The 18,806-nt window shown below is 38.7% G+C and overlaps 1 protein-coding gene across 4 annotated transcripts; it reads left to right on the forward strand.

Annotated features, from left to right (window-relative positions):
* Window positions 1-943: 943 nt before the first annotated feature.
* Window positions 944-14,211, forward strand: etgase (embryonic transglutaminase). 4 transcript variants are annotated; one of them, NM_001104830.1, is given in 17 exon segments: window positions 5,285-5,462; window positions 7,330-7,518; window positions 7,838-8,086; window positions 8,162-8,280; window positions 8,354-8,461; window positions 8,549-8,723; window positions 8,929-9,067; window positions 10,766-10,869; window positions 11,458-11,546; window positions 11,630-11,783; window positions 11,879-12,099; window positions 12,101-12,112; window positions 12,114-12,143; window positions 12,145-12,154; window positions 12,240-12,400; window positions 12,824-12,960; window positions 13,429-13,570. In NM_001104830.1, coding segments are annotated over 17 exon segments (2,217 nt in total).
* The last annotated feature ends 4,595 nt before the right edge of the window (window positions 14,212-18,806 follow it).

Below are 18,806 nucleotides of genomic sequence, written 5' to 3' on the forward strand. Positions count from 1 at the left end.
TCCTTTTAACCCTTGTGCTATCATAGATGCCCCCACCCTTGCACTGACGTGTTCTCCCTACCATGACAAAGGTGGTTAAAGGTGGAAAGATTTCATGTAATCCATGGACACCAGTGAAGATCACAAATCATTGAAGAAAAAAGGTTCAGAGTACTGTCTAGTGGGTCTAGATGACCCAACTCCCAAAGGGTTACACGTGTAAAAACTTGACTTATAAAACTACAAAATCTTTTCTGTAAAGAAATTTAAAAGATAATTTCTTGTGACCGGGACTTCAAGAGTCCTTGGATTTTGTATTCAAAGAATAACCAAAGAACAAGTTACACAGACTTAAAACAAATAATACAAATGAAAAAAGTTTGGGGGGAGAGTTAACATTAATTATTTAATTTTAGAAGGGTTTAGTGGCAACACCTTAAAAAAGCCAATTAATACAGCAGAATCTGTCTGACTTGACTATTATACATCTGTGTGTGTTTGCAAACTGGTGGTGTTTGTTTATTTTATCTCAGTAATTGATTTTTGCAACTGGAAGGTCAGCCTCGAAATAAAAAGGGAAAGTGGGCAAGACGATTGAGAAATGAATGACAAAACAGAAGCAACAGTCAGAAGTTTAAATAAAAAGCAAACTTCAGCAAAAAAATTAATAAAAAAGGAAAAAAAAAACTTACTGACCACATGACTTAACAACTGTCAAAAAACAGGACATTGGTCAGGACAGAGAAAAGGGAAAGTTTTAATAAGTGCACACATCTGCTTATTAAAACTATTCACTCCTAATAAAGCACAAATTAAAGTTTTAGTAAATTAAAACAAATGTTTTTTTGTTAAAGTTTTTTTTTTAATCAATCATAGTCAATGACAATATATTTGACCGTGGGTTTGTCAGAGTTGGTACATTCCACATCCTGCTCTCAAACCCACAGCAGTTCTCTCTCTGCAACAGCCTTCAACGCACACCCACAGCTTTTTCTGGAGCTCTTCCTTACCTCCTCTGGGTATATAAGCAAATGCAGACAACTCCTGGAAAGGAGCAGCAAGTCGTTTCCAACAAAGATAAACAATTCTGCACTGCTCAGGTGATTCCTACACGCAACATTTTTCGAGTTAAAAAGGAGTTTTGGTGAGTGTATCATCTCATTTGCTGCAACATTCATGCAAGCTTCATTTTTCATGTAACTTCCAGATAGAAAGATGCTAATTATTTCAATGCCACATCTGCTACTTATCTGATTCTGCAATTGTTGTGCAACTTTTGGATCATACTTTTAAAAAGCTTCTTGCAGATTTCAATGTTTCACTTTTAATTTGAAGAATTTATTTTTAATTGTATGTTAAGTTAAATAAACAACAGATTTTTTAGAGAAAACTAGTAAACTTTTACGAATTCCTTTTTAACCTTTAAACTGTTGTTTGCCTGAAATTTTGCCCGAAGAGGTTTTTTTGTCTGGAGGCAGAGCTGCATGCTTTAGTTGCGAGAGCAATCTTCTCAAATCAGCATGTGTTACTCATAAAAGACTCAGTTTTTATGGCTTTAAAAAAAACTGCATTCTACATTTTTTTGGTTTTCAGCCTGTTAGGTCATGAGCACACAACTAAGATCACCTCTTTAAATCAACATGTGTTGATGTTGTTAGGTCTCAACAAAGCTGAGTCCACTGGAAACAACAGAAGAAGAGGTGCCTGAAATCCTCCAAAATGCTTGAATTAATGCTGTTTTTAAGGCTTTGGAATGAGATTATGAACATTTTAATTTCTCTTACAGCTAAGAACAATCCAACAAGAAAAAACTGATCTGTGGAAGGAAGTGGTGGAATTTGAAGGACTCAAATGCAGAAAATCAAAGTAGATTGATTAATAATAAATGTAAAATAATAGAACGGAGATATGAATGATTTAAACATTCAACCTACAGATGAATAGGCACAGTTAAAAGAAAAAAAGAAAATTAAAAAGCTGATCTGAAGACAGATCAAATTCAAGAAATGAGGAACAAAACTGATTTTTCCTGTTTTTCTAGTTTAATTTTTTCTTTTACATTGTTACACAACCAAGTTTTAGTTATTAGAAAGTCAAACCGTGAATTTTCATAGGAAAATAATGTTGAATTTAAAGTGACTTTTTCCACAAAATGCATTTTTCATGAACTAATAAATTTTACTGCACAGAAAATTTCTGTGTTTATTAAATTGCAGAAGAATAAATTTTTATAATGGTGTGATATAAAATAGTGATTGCTAGGAGTTATTTTTATTGGATTGCTTTAGCTGAAATAGACCCCAACCAGCACGCTAAAACATATTTGTATTGAACTTTTTAAACCAAATGCAGTTTTGATGACATGGTCTGTATAGTTCTCACAGCTTAAAAGCTTAGTAAATTTTATCCTCCAATCTTTATATTCTAAATAAAAACCAAATTTTTTCCTTTTCTTTTTTTTTATTTGTTATATAGGAACAGAGAAAATAAATGTTGTGAGGTTCATTCTGTTAGCAATATGTGGACTTTTTAAGATTTTATCTTATAAAGAAATGTTTTTAGCTTTTGTTATTTTATTTTGTAGTTTTAATTTTGACAGGTGTACATCTTTGTCCACATAGGCAAAAAAAAAAGGGTTACCATCTTGTGCAAACTAAATACATAAATAATGGCCACTACTTTAGTTAACTCAGTCAAATATAGAAGAAAATGACAAAGTCATACGGTTTACTGCAGCAAACTTCTGAAACGTTTGGCTTTAAACTTGCAACATTTTTGTCAGTTTGTTAGGCAACAAAAAGAAATGTGCAATGTCCTACTAACCAAAAACAGTCAACTATTTAAAAAAAAACTTAAATGAAATTACCCAAAACTTGGGATGACAAACTTCACACAACGGCAATGTAAACAAAGGCAACCTATGTGCTCTGTGTGACTCACTGTTTCCAAAAACCATGAGCTTTAATTACAGCTGACAGACAGAGCAGACCAGCAGGACTCGAGGTCTTGATGACTTCACGGTTTTATTCCGAGGCTGAACCAATAATAAGACACTGGCTCTTTCTATAAGATGCTAAAAGCCTCAAATTGGTGGTAGAAACACCTGGCTGAGAGCTGGACTCACAATTGCATCATAAGGGTGTGACAAGGAGAGTTTTTGTGTTAGAGTTTACCAGCATGAGTCATCATTTTGCACAGAGAGAGCTCTGTTTTCTCAGAAGAATGAGATGAAATGGAAGAAAGTCAAAGCGGCAACAAGTGAAACCACTACAACAAACATGCATCAGTATTAACAGATCGCATCATTGCCTGGAGTCAATTAACACCAAACACAGCAAATAAATCAACTAAGGAGAGAATTTCAAAATGCTTTTTTATGGGTAACACACCTTTTTAGAACTTCTAAATTAACTTCAGCACAGAACCTAAATCACATGCAATAAACCTTCAGACTATCAATCAGTCTCTTGTTAAGTTTTTTAGTGGGCTTTTGTCCCAATTTTATTTTTATTTGTCTTAAAGTTTCTTTACTTAACTTTTTATCTTTTAAGACAATAAATCAGTCATAGAAATAAATGTTTAAAAAGAAAAATTGAGTAAATTCTTTGATAGTGAATCACTTGTTCTAAAACACTTCGCTCGCAAAATGCAGGACTGCTTGTGGTTCCTAGAATTGGTAAAAGTACGGTTGGAGGTAGAGCGTTTAGCCACCAAGCCCCTGTCTTATGGAATAAACTCCCAGCTCATATAAGAGAGGCCGACTCAGTTTCTACATTCAAAGCTAGACTGAAAACATTCCTCTTTGGACAGGCTTATTGTCAGACTAGTTAGTATTCAGAGATTATTTAACTTAATGTTAGTTTGTTTAAATTAAACTTAATAATAACTATTTCTTTTAAAAGGCTGCTAGAAGTTGAAGCTGGGGTAACTATGGTACACTGGGGTTCTGTCCTCTTTCCTTTTTTACTTCTACCCTTCCTCTCCTCTATTCTTGATCATAATTTATCATTTAGTTCTCCATGCCTCTGTTTGGTGCAGTGCGATTCATGTATTGTCCCTCTTTTCCTCTCCCCTCCTGGGGAGTGGGAGTGCTTCCAGACTCCAGTTGGCTCATCCGTGCTCCAGTTCCTGACCGTTTACCTCGCCTTTGCTCCTGCTCCTACACCTGGCTGTGGATCCTGCCTCTGGCTCATCTCTGGCTCGTCTCTGCTCTGTACCTGACCGAGTACCTCGTCTCTGCTCCTGCTCCTACACCTGGCTGTGGTTCCTGTCTCCGGCTCGACTCGCGCCTTTGACTGTCCCGATAACCACGGCTGGATGAAGCTCGTCTGCTGGACTTTTAAATATGTAGTTGTAGATTTAGATAAGTTAATTCTTCTCTAAGATTTCTGGTAAATCGCCTGTCCGTCCTGGGGGAGGATCCCTCCTTCATGTGGGCACCCCTGAGGTTTCTTCGTTTTTTCCGGAATCCGGTTTTTTTGGGAGTTTTTCCTTACCGCGAAGGGGGGTCTAAGGGCAGGGATGCCAGTATAGCTTAGTCAGTTTGTTAGTTCATTTTAGTATTTTTCTATTGAACTCTTTGTATTCGTGATCCTTTTGATTTCATGTTTTACTTCGAAGCCCATCGAGACGACTGTTGTTGTGATTTTGGGCTATACAAATAAAATTGAAATTGAAATTGAAATTTTCTTCAGTTAACAGTAAACAATTGACCCCCCCCCCACACACCCACACCCTTTTACAAAATACCACAAAACACATGGGGATCACATGTGCCTTAATGTGTTAATTGTGTTTACTTTGGGGGTGCTTTTCCATCCACTAACTTTAAAGTCTCAATCCGTTCATCTGTTGATCTACTATCGAAGTGTTCCCAGTGGTCTTTGAATTATAATTATATCGTTTTAGCCTAAATAAAAAAACTGTAATGTTTTCTAGGACAGAGTTTTTTGCAGAGGGGCAGTAGTTCTTCAGAAATTCCCCTCTAACTTGTGGGCGGGACTGTTGGTGTGGGGTAAGCCTGCCCTCACTTTCCATCAACCCTTTGTTTTTTTTTACTCTCTCCTGGTAGCTTACAGCCCTTCACAACCCAATCTAACTTTACCAGTGCAACAAAAATGAGACAGGGATATGTTAAAAACACCATAACACCATTTCATTGGTGTGAATCTATAATCTTTATTAACAAATGTTTGTAACTTCAGCACAAAAGGAAGGGTTGCATGCTGACTAAAACACTCAAATCTTACGTGTTTTATTGTTTTTGGCTTCTTTACTTTCCCAGTGAACCTGAACCATCACCACCATGTCTGATACCAGTGCCACCCCAACCTCTCCCCCTGCCCCCACGCCAACTCCCTCTAAGGGGAACAGGCGCGGCCGGAAAGCAGGCCCTGCTGACAACTCTAACTCAGAGTTTGCCAACTTTCCTGAAGTAGAGTATTTTATTGCACCTGGACCAAGAGGATACCCACCCCTGACAGGTGAGGATCAGATGTTGTGTCCATTTGTTTGGTCATGTAAGTGGATTTAAAAAAATGCTGAATAAAATTTGAAATTGAGTTCAATTTGAAGATGGTACAAATAATAGCTCAATGAAAATATCTAAAGCCACTTACGTTTTCTGGCCTGACATAAGACTGTCAATTGTTTGATGGAAGGGGAGACGTGACTTTAAAAACGATAAAGTTCTTTTTTCTGTCAGGTTCCGGTACTTATAGCGCGTGAATGACACATGAGTGATGTCCACGCTGGATAGGTCCAGGCCGCTTCCTGCCGCCTGGACCTGATTGGCAGCCAACAACCACACATGAATAGTTCTGAGGCTCTTTCAGCACTTTAAAGCATTTGACTAAATCCCTTATTTTTACATACTTTAAAAAATTTGAAAAGAAGACAATTTAAAAATTGTTGGAGAAAACGTATTTGGAATAAGAGTTTCTAAATCTATTGTATACGGAAGCATTTATTCTAGTGCCCAAAGAAGCTGCTTTAACACGCCACAGCCTTATCACTCTGAACTGAAAAATGTGTCATTTATTTCAGTTTAGAGGATAAAGTGACATGACACAGGGGCATACCATATTAGCTGCACTGCAAGGCACATCAGACCGTAATGCACTCAGTCAATGAATGATGTGTTTTCAAACTTATGTCATAAAGGAGGCTCTCCGAACTATAAGACGTAATAAGAAAGACAAGAGTCAGAGATAAGCCTGTCATTTTGTCAGATATTGTTGACTGCATTCACAGTAACACACAGTAACTACAACTTGTTTGTAAGATGCTAAACAGTAGCCATTTTAGAAGTGTTAACCATGATAGCATATTTACAATACCAGTAACTCCCACTCTTGTTTGCAACATGTAAAACAGACTGATACCGCTAAAACAAATGTTACTGTGACTAAGCTAACTTTTAACCATTTTAGTAACCTAAAAAAATACAGACAAACGCTGCTAAACATTAACTGTGTTAGCCTATTTACAATATTGCTCAACCTTATTTGCAACTCGTAAAAAAAGCAGACTTAAATTTTGACTGAGCACCCTGTACCTCTCATTATCTCCGTGACATCAGTAATAAGTAAATTAAATTGTGCATAAAAAACCAGCATTATCAAATATAGTTTGGACTGCCATTTTGAACTTGAAGCATATCTCTGCTGATATCCCAGCAGGATACGCTGGAGAGACTATGGGTATGTCTGAATTCCCACCCTAACCCCTATCTAGTGCACTATATAGTGCGTTCGCCATTTTGTAGGGCTGTCCGAATCTACAATTCCCAAATCCAGTCCACTGGAAATTTTTCACTGCGACAACCCAATGTGCATTGATGCTCACTAGATTGGCGAATATAGGCCACAATGCATTGCGTCGGAAAATTTTTACCAAAAAAAAGTATTTAAATGTATTTTTTTGATAAACCATCAACGTTTTTATCTTAAGAAGACAGTGGACTTATAAATAATCATCGCAAAATGCTCATTTCAATTTGATTTTAACGTCGTGAAATCAATGATGTCATATCAGCCGTTAAAAAAAAAAAAGTAGTGAGCAAGGTGTGCGAATTGCTTGTAAAATTCACGGCACTACATAGTGCTGCACAACTTTTTATTAGTTAGGGGTTAGGGTTGGAATTCGGACACAACCTTTGTCTCTCAGCTGGCCTGGGAACACCTCTGGGTCCCCCCAGAGGAGCTGGAGGAAGTGGTCGGGGATAGGGAAGTCTGGGCATCTTTGCTTAGGCTACTGCCCCCGCAACCTGGTCCTGGATGAATGAAAGAAATGGTTGGATGCCATCTTAATTTTGAACAATCTTGCTCTTTCTGTCTGACCTTTAATCAGAGTTTCTGGACATCTGGGATGTGGATATGATAAGAAGAATTGATGAGAGCAACAAGTTAGAGCACCACACCGAGCTCTACAACTCGGAAAATCTCATTGTGCGCAGAGGACAGGAGTTTCAAATCAAGCTGACCTTCAATCGCCCCTACAAACCAGATGAAGACAAGTTTGCAGTGGAGTTTACCATTGGTGAGATGGGCAAACATGGATGTAACGTTTTAGTCTGTGCACATTTTTTTAACATTCAACCACATATTTTTCTGTTCTTTTTTTACACCAAAAGCTAACTTTGCTTACAGACTGTAGTTAAAATAATCACATTTTTGATTAACCTCCTTAGGCCCGAGCTAATACTTGAGCTAACACTCTACACACATAGTCACAGGGCCCCAGTAAAGCAGAGAAAACGACTATGATAATTTAACCTAAAATGTGATGTTCACACATGTAGATGCCAGGTCTTAAGAGGTTAAACAAATAAATATGCCCATGTCACTTGCTCATCCAGGCTCGAGCCCGCAGTTCAGCAAGGGCACCTACATCCCTGTCTTCTTCACAAAGGAGCGTCAGAGTTCATGGGCAGGTCGCGCCATTGCAAACTCAGACAACATCGTCACTGTAGGCATCACTCCTGCAACAAACTGCATTGTGGGGAAGTACAACTTATACGTCGCTGTGGTCACGCCTTATGGCGTCCGCAGGACACGACCAGACAAAAGCCGAGAGATGTACATCCTCTTTAACCCCTGGGCTAAAGGTTTGTTGGGACCTCAATAGTGTTCTAAGGGAATTTCTAGTTTCAGTGCTGACTTCAGGTTTGTTGTTACCGCAGATGATGCTGTGTTCCTGGATGATGAGATGGAGAGGCAGGAGTGTGTGATGAATGAGATGGGGATTATCTATCATGGTGCTTACAACGACGTTGCTGAAAGAAGCTGGAACTATGGACAAGTGGGTTGAGAAAAAAAAGTATTTTCAAATTAAATTGATAAGATATAATTTCATCTAAATGTATTTTTTTTAGTTCAACTATGGAGTCCTAGATGCTTGTCTCTTCATCTTGGATCATTCAGAAATGCCCATCATCAACAGAGGAGATCCCGTTAAAGTAACCAGACAAGCTTCCGCCATGGTAAGAAAGAAATATCTGTTTTCTAATCAAATGTGTATCCTGAAAACAATCTGTAAAATTCTAATAAACACACACACACACCTCCAGATGAATTCTCAAGATGACAATGGTGTGTTGGTTGGGGATTGGAGCGGTGACTACATCTATGGAGTGTCACCCACTTCCTGGACCGGCAGTACGGACATCCTGATCAGCTATGCCAGAAGCAAAGCACCCGTCCGCTATGCTCAGTGCTGGGTCTACGCCGGCGTCTTCAACACATGTGAGCTGTCGTGTCATTTGAAAGATGTACATTTCCCTAAAGAGGAATTAAGAAAATTTTACAAATGTTCAAGGACTATTTAGGTGTTGATCTGGGTGTATGCAAAAAGATCCAGTTTTAAATTAATAAATTGATATGACCAGATTACTGTACAAGGAATAAATAAGTCACAGAAATCACTGTTTGCAAACATCTGTTTTTCCAGTCCTGCGCTGTCTTGGCATCCCGTCTCGTGTTGTGACCAACTTCTTCTCTGCACACGACAATGATGGAAATCTGAAGACTGACATCATCTTAGACGAGAATGGCAAAATTGACAAAAACCGCACCAGGGACTCTGTATGGTACAAAGGCTTTCATTTAAAGCTTACCATTTCTTTGCCTACTTTGTTTGTGGTTGTAGCTGTCATTGCTGCTGATCCCCTTACTGTCATTTATTTAAAAACTCACTCTATCATCTTTTGATCTATTGTAAAAGCGTTTCCAATGGTTCTATAAATTATGATTATGCTGGTTTTAGCCCAGAAAAAACCCAACCTGTGTCGTTTTCTATAGTTCTTGTGGAGTGACAGGACATTGTAAATGTCTGTGTAACTGTCTGTGTGGAGTAAGCCTTCCCCAACTTCCCATTTGTTAACACACTCTTCCATTTACAGTTTACGGCCCCTCACACCCCATCTTAACATTACCGGTGCAACAAAAATGGCCAGCAATATTGTAGCTATCCAGCCATGCAGTTTTGGAGTGAGATGCCAGATCAGACAAGGAAAATAAGTGGATGCATCAGAATGGAGCGGAGCAGGGAGCTTGTGCGCTGCTTGCTGTGCCACAAGAAAATGTTAAAAACACCAAAAACACAATTTTCTTTGGAATGAGTCTTTTATTAGTTATATTGCCCCACAAGTAACCTGTTTCAAAATGCCAACTACAAATTTATCTATGATTTTTGTTGTTTGTTATGGTTTTCTTTTTTTCAAGATTTAAACCACACTCTATTTGCATAACATAACAAATCCCTGAATGTGGAAAAAAATGAATGCAAATGTGTTTAATAGCATGATTCTATCAGCAGTGACAAGAGAAACAGGAAAAAAAAAGTTATAACATTTTTTTACACATTTGAGCCTTTTCATTACTTGTCTTATATCGATGGAGACCCGCTGTTCTCCATTTCTCCAGCTTATTTGTTTAGATTCAAATAAATTTGTGCAAACCCTTCTCTTGTTATACACACATTGACTTCTTTAACTTAATGAACCAAGAAGTCAAACTCTGGAAAGAACCATTTTTCATGTCCAACCCGATGGTGTAGCAGAATGTTGTCCATTATGACCCAGCATACAGAGTGAACCTAATTTCACTGTGTATAGGAGACAGGACAATTGCCATTACGCTCTGGTGTGGAAACCATGGCTGGTAGGCAAATAGTTGTTTTTTTTATATAAGCAGCTAATGTGACAGTAGGTTCATGAAACATTGAGCAAATAATGACATTTTGACATCCTCAACCCACAAAAAAAGGCTTTCCCCTATAGGGGAAAGCCTTAAAATATTTGGAACAGTTATAACTGTTCCAAATATTTTACACCTTAGAAAAATAACAGTTTTTCAATTGCTTGTTGCATTCACAACTGAAACATTTTTTTGTTGTTCCTCATACATCACAATGCAGTAAAGGCAATGAATAATGGTGACAGAAATGCTGCCAGTTTATTGTTTCGCAGATGAATGTTAAAAAAAAACTGATCTACTTGTGCCTGTAGCACGGTATTTTCTCTTCTTGTTCTTACTACCATTTCCCTGAAATACAGTTTCGCTTTTGAAAAAGGGGGGTGGGGCGTAACATTTCAGTGGCTCCAGGGGATGAAGTCCTTAGATCTAGGGTTTTGGGCTCCAGACCTCATGTTCCAGATTCCTCCTGGTTTTTAGAAACCTGGCCCTACTTGGTGCTGATTACCAGGATCATGTCTTGAATTTTGACCCTGTGACTTAGATGCATTAGAAATACAACCACAATTTGATTTGAAATGTGTTTTTGTCAGGAATTACCATTGCTGGAATGAGTGCTACATGTCTAGGCCTGACCTCCCCCAGGGCTATGGCGGCTGGCAGATTGTGGATGCAACTCCACAGGAGACCAGCGATGGTAAGTGACCAACAAAACATAGTCTGATGCTTGATGCAAATGCAGGATAGAAATGATTGTCATTTGTACTTTAAGCCTTAGTCACAACTGCCCTTATGGGTGAATAAAAACTGTCTGCTGGCAAAGAAAACATGGCAAACCTTTACAGGGCAAGCAGGTGGCCCACGCAAAATAAGAGGCCTGCGCAAAATATCAAGGTCACGAAGACCACCTAGACCACTTGGTGAGACAATGGAGCAAACATGTTCATTTACATTTTTTTGCTACGGGCATGCTGCAGATCGTAGTGAACAACATGTAAGGCTAAGTAACATAGGTTGGCCTTACAAATGCTTAACGAAGCGTTTAAAAACTGCACGAAAATGCTTAATTCCATTTTCATTGGGGCCCTTTAGGTGGCCACATGAGCCTCAAGGGAACTGCGTACATACATGCGTTCCTTTTAAGATGCAGCCACTCCTCTTTACAACCCTCTACGGGCCCGTAAAACCCTGAAACCAGAAGCACTCATACGGGTCAACTCCCTGTACAGCACATGTGACTAAGGCTTTAATGATTCCTGCATTCATTACTCTTTTCTTCATAAAGGTATGTACAGATGTGGACCAGCATCAGTCCATGCAATCAAACACGGAGAGATATGCTTTCCCTATGATGCAGCCTTTGTGTTTGCTGAGGTTAGTGTCTTCACAGGTTATTCCCGTTTATATGTCAATTATCAACAATCTTAAGAAGCTTCAGATCTATCTTTCTTCTGCAGGTTAACAGCGATGTGGTATTTTATTCCCGAAGGAGAGATGGGACTTTGGATCTTGTCAAAGTTAATCGCACTCACATAGGTCGCATGGTTTTGACAAAAGCTCCAGGCGAGGAGACTCGCCGTGACATCACCAGTCAATACAAGTTTCCTGAGGGTCAGAGACTTTTTTCAAACTCAAACCTCACAGTTAAATGAATAACATTTTTTCCGCAGTTTAGCTTCAATGTGAAACGTTTCTATCTAATCTAGGCAGCGCAGAGGAGAGGACTGTCCTGGAAAAGGCAGAAGAGTACGGCTGCAAACGCGTAAAGGACAACCCATCTCTGGCTGACGTGGACCTGACTCTCCCAACTCTGGAGATCAGTGTCGGCGATGACTTTGAGTTAGATCTGGAGTTTGTAAACCATACTAAGGAGAAGCGAACAGTGGCGGCTTACATCAGTGGGAGCGTAGTTTACTATACTGGTGTTTCCGGCCATGAGTTCCTGTTCAGAACCCCCACTGTTCAAATTGGGCCACAAAAAAGTGAGTTGGGGGGAGAATGTCCAAGAAATATGAAGTTTCAGAACTCGTAAAGGTACATCAATGAAGTTGTGTTTCTATTTTGTAGGTGTCAAAGAACTGGTGCAGATTGAGTCAAAAAAGTACATGCAGCACCTGGTGGAACAGTGCAACCTCAACTTTATTGTAACAGGGAAGATCAAAGAGACGGGAAAGATTGTCACTGCAACCAAACTTGTTACTCTACACAACCCCAAACTCACCGTGGAGGTCTGACATGATCATTTACACCTACAAAATCCTTCAGGCAAAGAATAGGGGTCTCACTGGTTTTTAACATCTCACAATTAGTTGCAAACCATGTTCCTGATGGAGTTTCCAAGATGATCCAAGATGAATATTCTTACATGACTTAGTATCTACTTGTGCCATTGAAATTGAAATACTTTTAAGACATCTTTCACTCAAAAATGTCAAAGAAGAAGTTCCAAACTTTTCTCAACTTGTTCTAGAGGGACAGAAAGTGCGAGAACATGGAAACAACTTTGTGTGGTGTGGATGCTAGTCGAGTAACCCAATAGTTTCTGACTGCAGCACTGGGGATGGTTCAAGTAGAGAAAGCAAAATATACACTCAGGTGTGACAACTAATGAGACTCTAATGTTTAATTTATTATTTTGTAATTTTTTCCAGGTGTCTGGAAACGCCAAAGTGAATGAAGAGATGATGGTGACTGTGGAGTTCACCAACCCCTTCAGCTTCAGCCTTGAAGACGTGAACGTTCGCATGGAAGGACCGGGGGTCATGTTGCCGAGGCGCAAAACTTTCAGGTGAACCTGAACTAATCTGAATTTTAGTTTTTAATCTGCTTAATTTATCATTAAAAGGCTTCTATAATAGTAAGATATGGATTCAAGAGTATTTCTCTATGTAAATTATTCCAAGAAAAAGAATATTTCTCCGTACACACTAATGTGATGGTTGATAGTAGATCACCCTAAACAAAATGACAAAAAAATACGCCTTTATAAGTTTAGTGGAAAATTTGAGAAATGTACCCATGTAAAGTTAAAAAAAATGTCATATTTACATGATGTAAAGTTATTTTAATTATATCTGTTTCTGTTTTCAGTGTTCTCTTAAGCGAGAATTAAATATAACTCCTTGAATAAGCATAAATATAGTGAGCTACAGTGAGATAAAATAATTATAGGCATAGGGATTTTCAAATTTCAGAAAGTAATTGTGTGATCCAATCCTGTACCTGCAATGTGTAACTTAGACCTTGTTGCTTTCAGTTTGATCCTTGGAGGCTCCCATCTTACCTGGACTGAGCTGTTTAGCCCCCAAAGGCCCGGCAAAACCAGGATAATTGCCACTCTGGACTGTCCTTCTCTGCGGCAGGTTGACGGCCAGGTGTCCCTAACTGTCGAACCCTGAGCAACACAGCTAGATGGGTTTATGCTAGCAGCAATCTGCTTCCACCTTACTGTATTACCCTTTCAGTAGATTTTTATCCTTAAGCTAGGAAGTGACCCTTTAACACCGGAGCTTCTTGTCGATGCAAAAACAACATTGGTGCAAAAATCAGAGTAAGGCCGACATGAAAAGGTGCTTTTTTCTGCGTCAGAATCAGCTGATTCCCACTGATTGCATAGACGGCTGAAGCGTTAAGATAGGTCAAAGAATGTGTGTTATTTAGATGTTGCCGGTGTTAAAGGGTTAAGATTTAGAATGTGGTAGTTTCAAAATAGAAAAAAAAGTTTACCTTTTGGTTATTATTACTTTGATTTTTGAAGATTCTTGTAGATTTCTTGCTGACCTGCAGATGGGTAACAACATTTTACACAAAATTCAACAAGCATCTCATTTCAGTCAAAGTGATTTGTTGCAGCTTTCATATATGAATTTGTAAAACCCAGCTTTCATAATCAATGCTGCCATACTATTCTAATGATGAGAACTGTAAGTTTATGTATTTTCATATATATTCTGGTATGTTGTTGCATGTTTTCAAAGTGAAAGTTCTTGCTAAAATATAGACTGAATGTATTCTGCAATAAATCCTTTTTTATATCTTCTCTCTTTCGCTCATGTGACCACATTTTTCATAAGAAAATTAGCACTTAGTGACTTATAGTTTCCAACTTTTCAAGGTTTGTCTTGTAAGAGTGTCATAAAGCACAAATACCTTCATTTACACATATTTACACTCTATTATCTTTGTTCGGGAACAACTATATTTAACCTCGTGTTTGCTAATTGAAAAAGTTCAAATCTTGCAGAACTTACCATTTTTTCCACACTATAAAGCACATTTTTTTAAAGCGCCTTAGAATCCAGAGCACGTTGTATGGATTATTTCTGGTTTTGTTAACTGTAGCAATTTTGAAAAGTAGCCTACATGGCGCTCTGTCAAAATCTTTGGTTGGGTGTCATTGTGGTTATACTAATTTCAAGATTTATTTATTTGTCATTGTCTTGTAATGAGCAACAAAATTGCGGCTGACATGTAGCAGTGTTGTACCTTTTTTTTATTATCGTGCTACGAACAACTTTGGAAGTAAGTTGGAGTGGATGATGTCCGCCCAGAGTACCTCAAGTCTCTGGATACTGGCTCTTGGCTGACACGTCTCTGCAGCATTGTGTGGCAGTCGGGAACAGTACCAATGGACTGTCAAACGGGGGTGGTGGTTCCCCTTTCCAATAAGGGAGAACGGAGGGTGTGTTTCAACTACAGGGGAACCACTCTCCTCACCCTCCCAGGGAAAGTCTACACCAGGATACTGGAGAGTAGGGGTGGGCAATACTGGGAATATGGGTATCGATCCGACAACAAGTATTTACACGGCTAGTATCGCCAATATCTACACCAATACTGATACTTATTCTTGAAATAAGTTTTCTAATGAAGGAAGTCAAGATCAGTGGGAGATTTTCCTGCAAACTCATCCATAATGTATGTTACAGTCAGCTCTGTTTTTAATTAAGACTGATCAATTTAAAAAAAAAATTAACATTTATTTAACCAGGAAAGTCCCACTGAGATTAAAAATCCTTTTCCGAGGTAGTCCTGGTCAAGAGGCAGCACATTTCAATACAAAAATACACAAAAACAAACATTATTAAAACCACATCATAAAAAGCAGCTGCACATTATTGTTTCAGCCTCTGATACTTTGAGCTTAAAAACATTTAAAGATACCAGTTGAGTTAGTTTTCAGTCTTTCTGCAGCATATTCCAAGCAAAAGGAGCAGAGTGGACAAAGGCTTTTTTCCCCAGCTCCCAAATGGAACAGAAAGCAACAACTGGACTTTAGATCTTGATGAGTAAGATTCCACACTTCTCCTTGTGATAAAAGACCAATTGTAGGGAGGCAGTAATATAAGCAAGGCCTTGTAAATGAAAGTGTATCAATGTCCCTGACTCCTAGTGGCCAGAGAAGGCCATTTTACTCTTGAATACAACTCACAATGATGCGTCATGGATCTACAGTTGGTAATGGACCTCATGGAAGCACGATACATGGTGTCAACCTTTTTGAGACATGAAGATGAGGTATTCATATACTGAATATCACCATAATCCAGCACAGATAAAAATGTTGCAGCGACATGACGATTTTTTACTTCAAAAGAAAAATACAACTTGTTATGGAAGAAAAAGCCAAGTTTAAGTTTGATTTTTTTTTTACAAGTTTTTCTATGTGAGGTTTAAAGGTGAGGAAGTCGTCAATCCAGACACCAAGGTACTTGTACTCATGAACCAACTCTATGACATTTCCATCCAAGGTGGACACCATTGGAATTGTTTCAGGGACCTTCTTTGAGTTTGAAAACAACAGTGGTTTTGTCTTGTCCGCATTGAGAACCAATTTTAACTGAATAAGTGAGTGCTGTTCTGCAACAAAAGTTTTCTGCAAGGTTTCAATGGCCTGAGCAAGAGATGATCCATGACAGTAAACGACTGTGTCAGCAGCATAAAAATGTAGATTAGCATCAGAGACATTTTCACCCAAGTCATTTATGTACAAAATAAATAGAAGGGGGCCCAGAACTGAGTCCTGTGGCACCCCTCTGTGGACAGTAACACATTTAGGGCAGAGACCTTCATGTTTAATGCATTGCGTCTTGTTATTCAGGTAATTTGAGAAGCACGCAACTCTATGCTCTGACAATCTAAGGCTGAGCAATCTGATTTTTAAAAGAGCATGGTCAACTGTGTCTAAAGCTTTTGACAAATCTATAAAAAGGGATGCACAGTACAGTTTTATGTCAAGTGCCACAACAATGTAATCTATCACCTTAATAGTAGCTGTGCTGGTACTGTGTTTTTTTCTAAAACCCGATTGAAATATAGAAAGAACATTATTAGAGTAAAGGAACTCTTTCAACTGGTAACAGATTAAAGATTACAGAATTTTGGACAAACCACATACATTTGATATTGGCCTGTAGTTAGTCAGCACAAATGGATCACCTCCTTTTATAAAGGCAAAACAAAAACTGATGTCCAAACTGATGGAAATTCTTTAGTTTTAAATTGAAAGATTCAAAATAATAGTAAATGATTCTGCAATAAAATCTGCAGCCAGTTTTAAAAAAGTAAGGCTTCATTAAGTCTGGCCTAGGAGGTTTTCTGTGATCCAATGCCTTTAAAGTTTTATGCACTTCATGCACAGTAAAAAGTACAAAGTTGAATGGGTCTCCAGAAAAGATAGAGGATTCTGTGCAAGAGTTTGTTTTGGACTTTCCTGCAGAATCAAACAAGGGACCTGATGATAAAAAATGCTCGTTGAAGCAATTCAGGACTTCAGTTATCATTAACTACGACTGAATCTTTAACAACAGAAGTGGGAAGTGCTTGAGTCAATTTAGTCAGAGAGAGAGACTTGATCAATTTCCAGAATTTTTGTGGTTTATTAAGGTTCTCAAAAAAAGGCCAACTGTCAACTAAAATGTCAACTGTAAATAAAAATGAAAACTTGACATTGAGGGCCACCACTTCCAGGACAAGTGACAATTGGCATAAATTTTCAGCGAAATAGGAATCAACTGTCCCTGCCCAACATGACAAGACACAGTGGCTGTTTTCAATGTGGTCAGTGTCAAGAGGCAGATGAGACATGCTAGCAAGCTAACTGGGAATGAACAGAGCAAAAACTTGACAAATTGACAGTATTTTGGTAAACATGTATTTAGATGTATTTCCTTTATATGTGAAAAAGTGAAAAGTGTTCTATTGCAATAAAGTGTTCATTAAATCATGGAATAAGCTCCCAGCTCATGTAAGAGATTCAAAGTTAGACTGAAAACATTCCTCTTTGGACAGGCTTATTATCAGACTAGTTAGTATTCAGAGATTGTTTAACTTAATGTTAATGTGTTTAAATTAAACTTAATAACAATAACTATTTGTTTTAAAAGGCTGCTAGAAGTTGAAGGTGGGGTAACCATGGTGCACTGGGGTTATGTCCTCTTTTCTCATCTACTTCTACCCTTCCTCTCCTCTAATTTTAATCATTATTCATCATTTAGTTTCTCCATTACTCTGTTTGGTGCAGTGCGATTCATTTATTGTCCCTCTTTCCCTCTCCCCTCCTGGGGAGTGGGAGTGCTTCCAGACTCCAGTTGGCTCAGCCGTGCTCCTGTTCCTGACCTTGTACCTCGCTTTTGCTCCCGCTCCTACACCTGACTGTGGATCCTGCCTCTGGCGCGTCTCTGGCTCATCTCTGCTCTGTACCTGACCGTGTACCTCGTCTCTGCTCCTGCCACTACACCTGGCTGTGGTTCCTGTCTCCGGCTCGACTCGCGTCCCTGACTGTCCCCCCAACCACGGCTGGATGAAGCTTGTCTGCTGGACTTTATATATGTAGTTGTAGAGATGGATAAGTAAGTTCTTCTCTAAGAGTTCTGGTAAATCGCCTGTCCGTCCTGGGTGAAGATCTCTCCTTCATGTGGGCACCCCTAAGGTTTCTTTGTTTTTTCCGGAAACCATTTTTTTAGGAGTTTTTCCTTACCACGAATGGGGGTCTAAGGGCAGGGATGCCAGTATAGCTTAGTCAGTTTGTTGGTTCATTTTAGTATTTTCCTATTGAACTCTTTGTATTCATACGACAGAGTTTTAGGGCCACCAAAAAGAAAAAAGAAAAAAAAAAAAAGTAGGGCCACCAAAAAAAAAAAAAAGGGAAAATTACGACTTTTTTCTCGTACATTTACGAGAAAAAAGTCATAGACTAACAAGGAGAAAACACCGAAGTTGTCCGTTTATCGGAGCATCGCTTGAAGATGAAAGATGTGGAGCCTTTTGTGAAGCTTTATTTCCGGGTTATTATAGGTTTAAAACAAAGAGATTCTGAACCTTTGGCGACTCAAATCAGATTATTGTCAGTAGAGGTGGCTTTCCGGGGTTCAGTGTCAGTAAAGCGGAGTTTCATATGTAAAATAAGGAGCTCAGAGACATGTTTTGGTGCAGAGGATCGCTGCAGCTTTTATTCTCCTTTTCATTCACAAACCCTGAAGTTCATCTGTCACCTTACGTCATGAACCTGTCATCAGATCCGAACACCAATGCAAACGTCCCATTATATCATGAAACAACAAAGATGAATGAAAATAGTCTATTATATTAGCATTAGAACGTTGAAAATGGCAAAAAAGTGATCCTCCTCCTCAA

Source organism: Oryzias latipes, chromosome 18, assembly GCF_002234675.1.
Source record: "Oryzias latipes chromosome 18, ASM223467v1".
In the NCBI taxonomy this organism is placed as follows: domain Eukaryota; kingdom Metazoa; phylum Chordata; class Actinopteri; order Beloniformes; family Adrianichthyidae; genus Oryzias; species Oryzias latipes.

Excerpts from the sequence above, each read along its gene's own strand:
- etgase (XM_020711403.2), top strand. The coding sequence starts at position 5,285 with ATGTCTGATACCAGTGCCACCCCAACCTCTCCCCCTGCCCCCACGCCA. Across the intron at positions 7,519-7,837 it reads TGCAGTGGAGTTTACCATTG|GCTCGAGCCCGCAGTTCAGC; the intron begins GTGAGATGGGCA and ends TTGCTCATCCAG. Across the intron at positions 8,724-8,928 it reads CGCCGGCGTCTTCAACACAT|TCCTGCGCTGTCTTGGCATC; the intron begins GTGAGCTGTCGT and ends CTGTTTTTCCAG.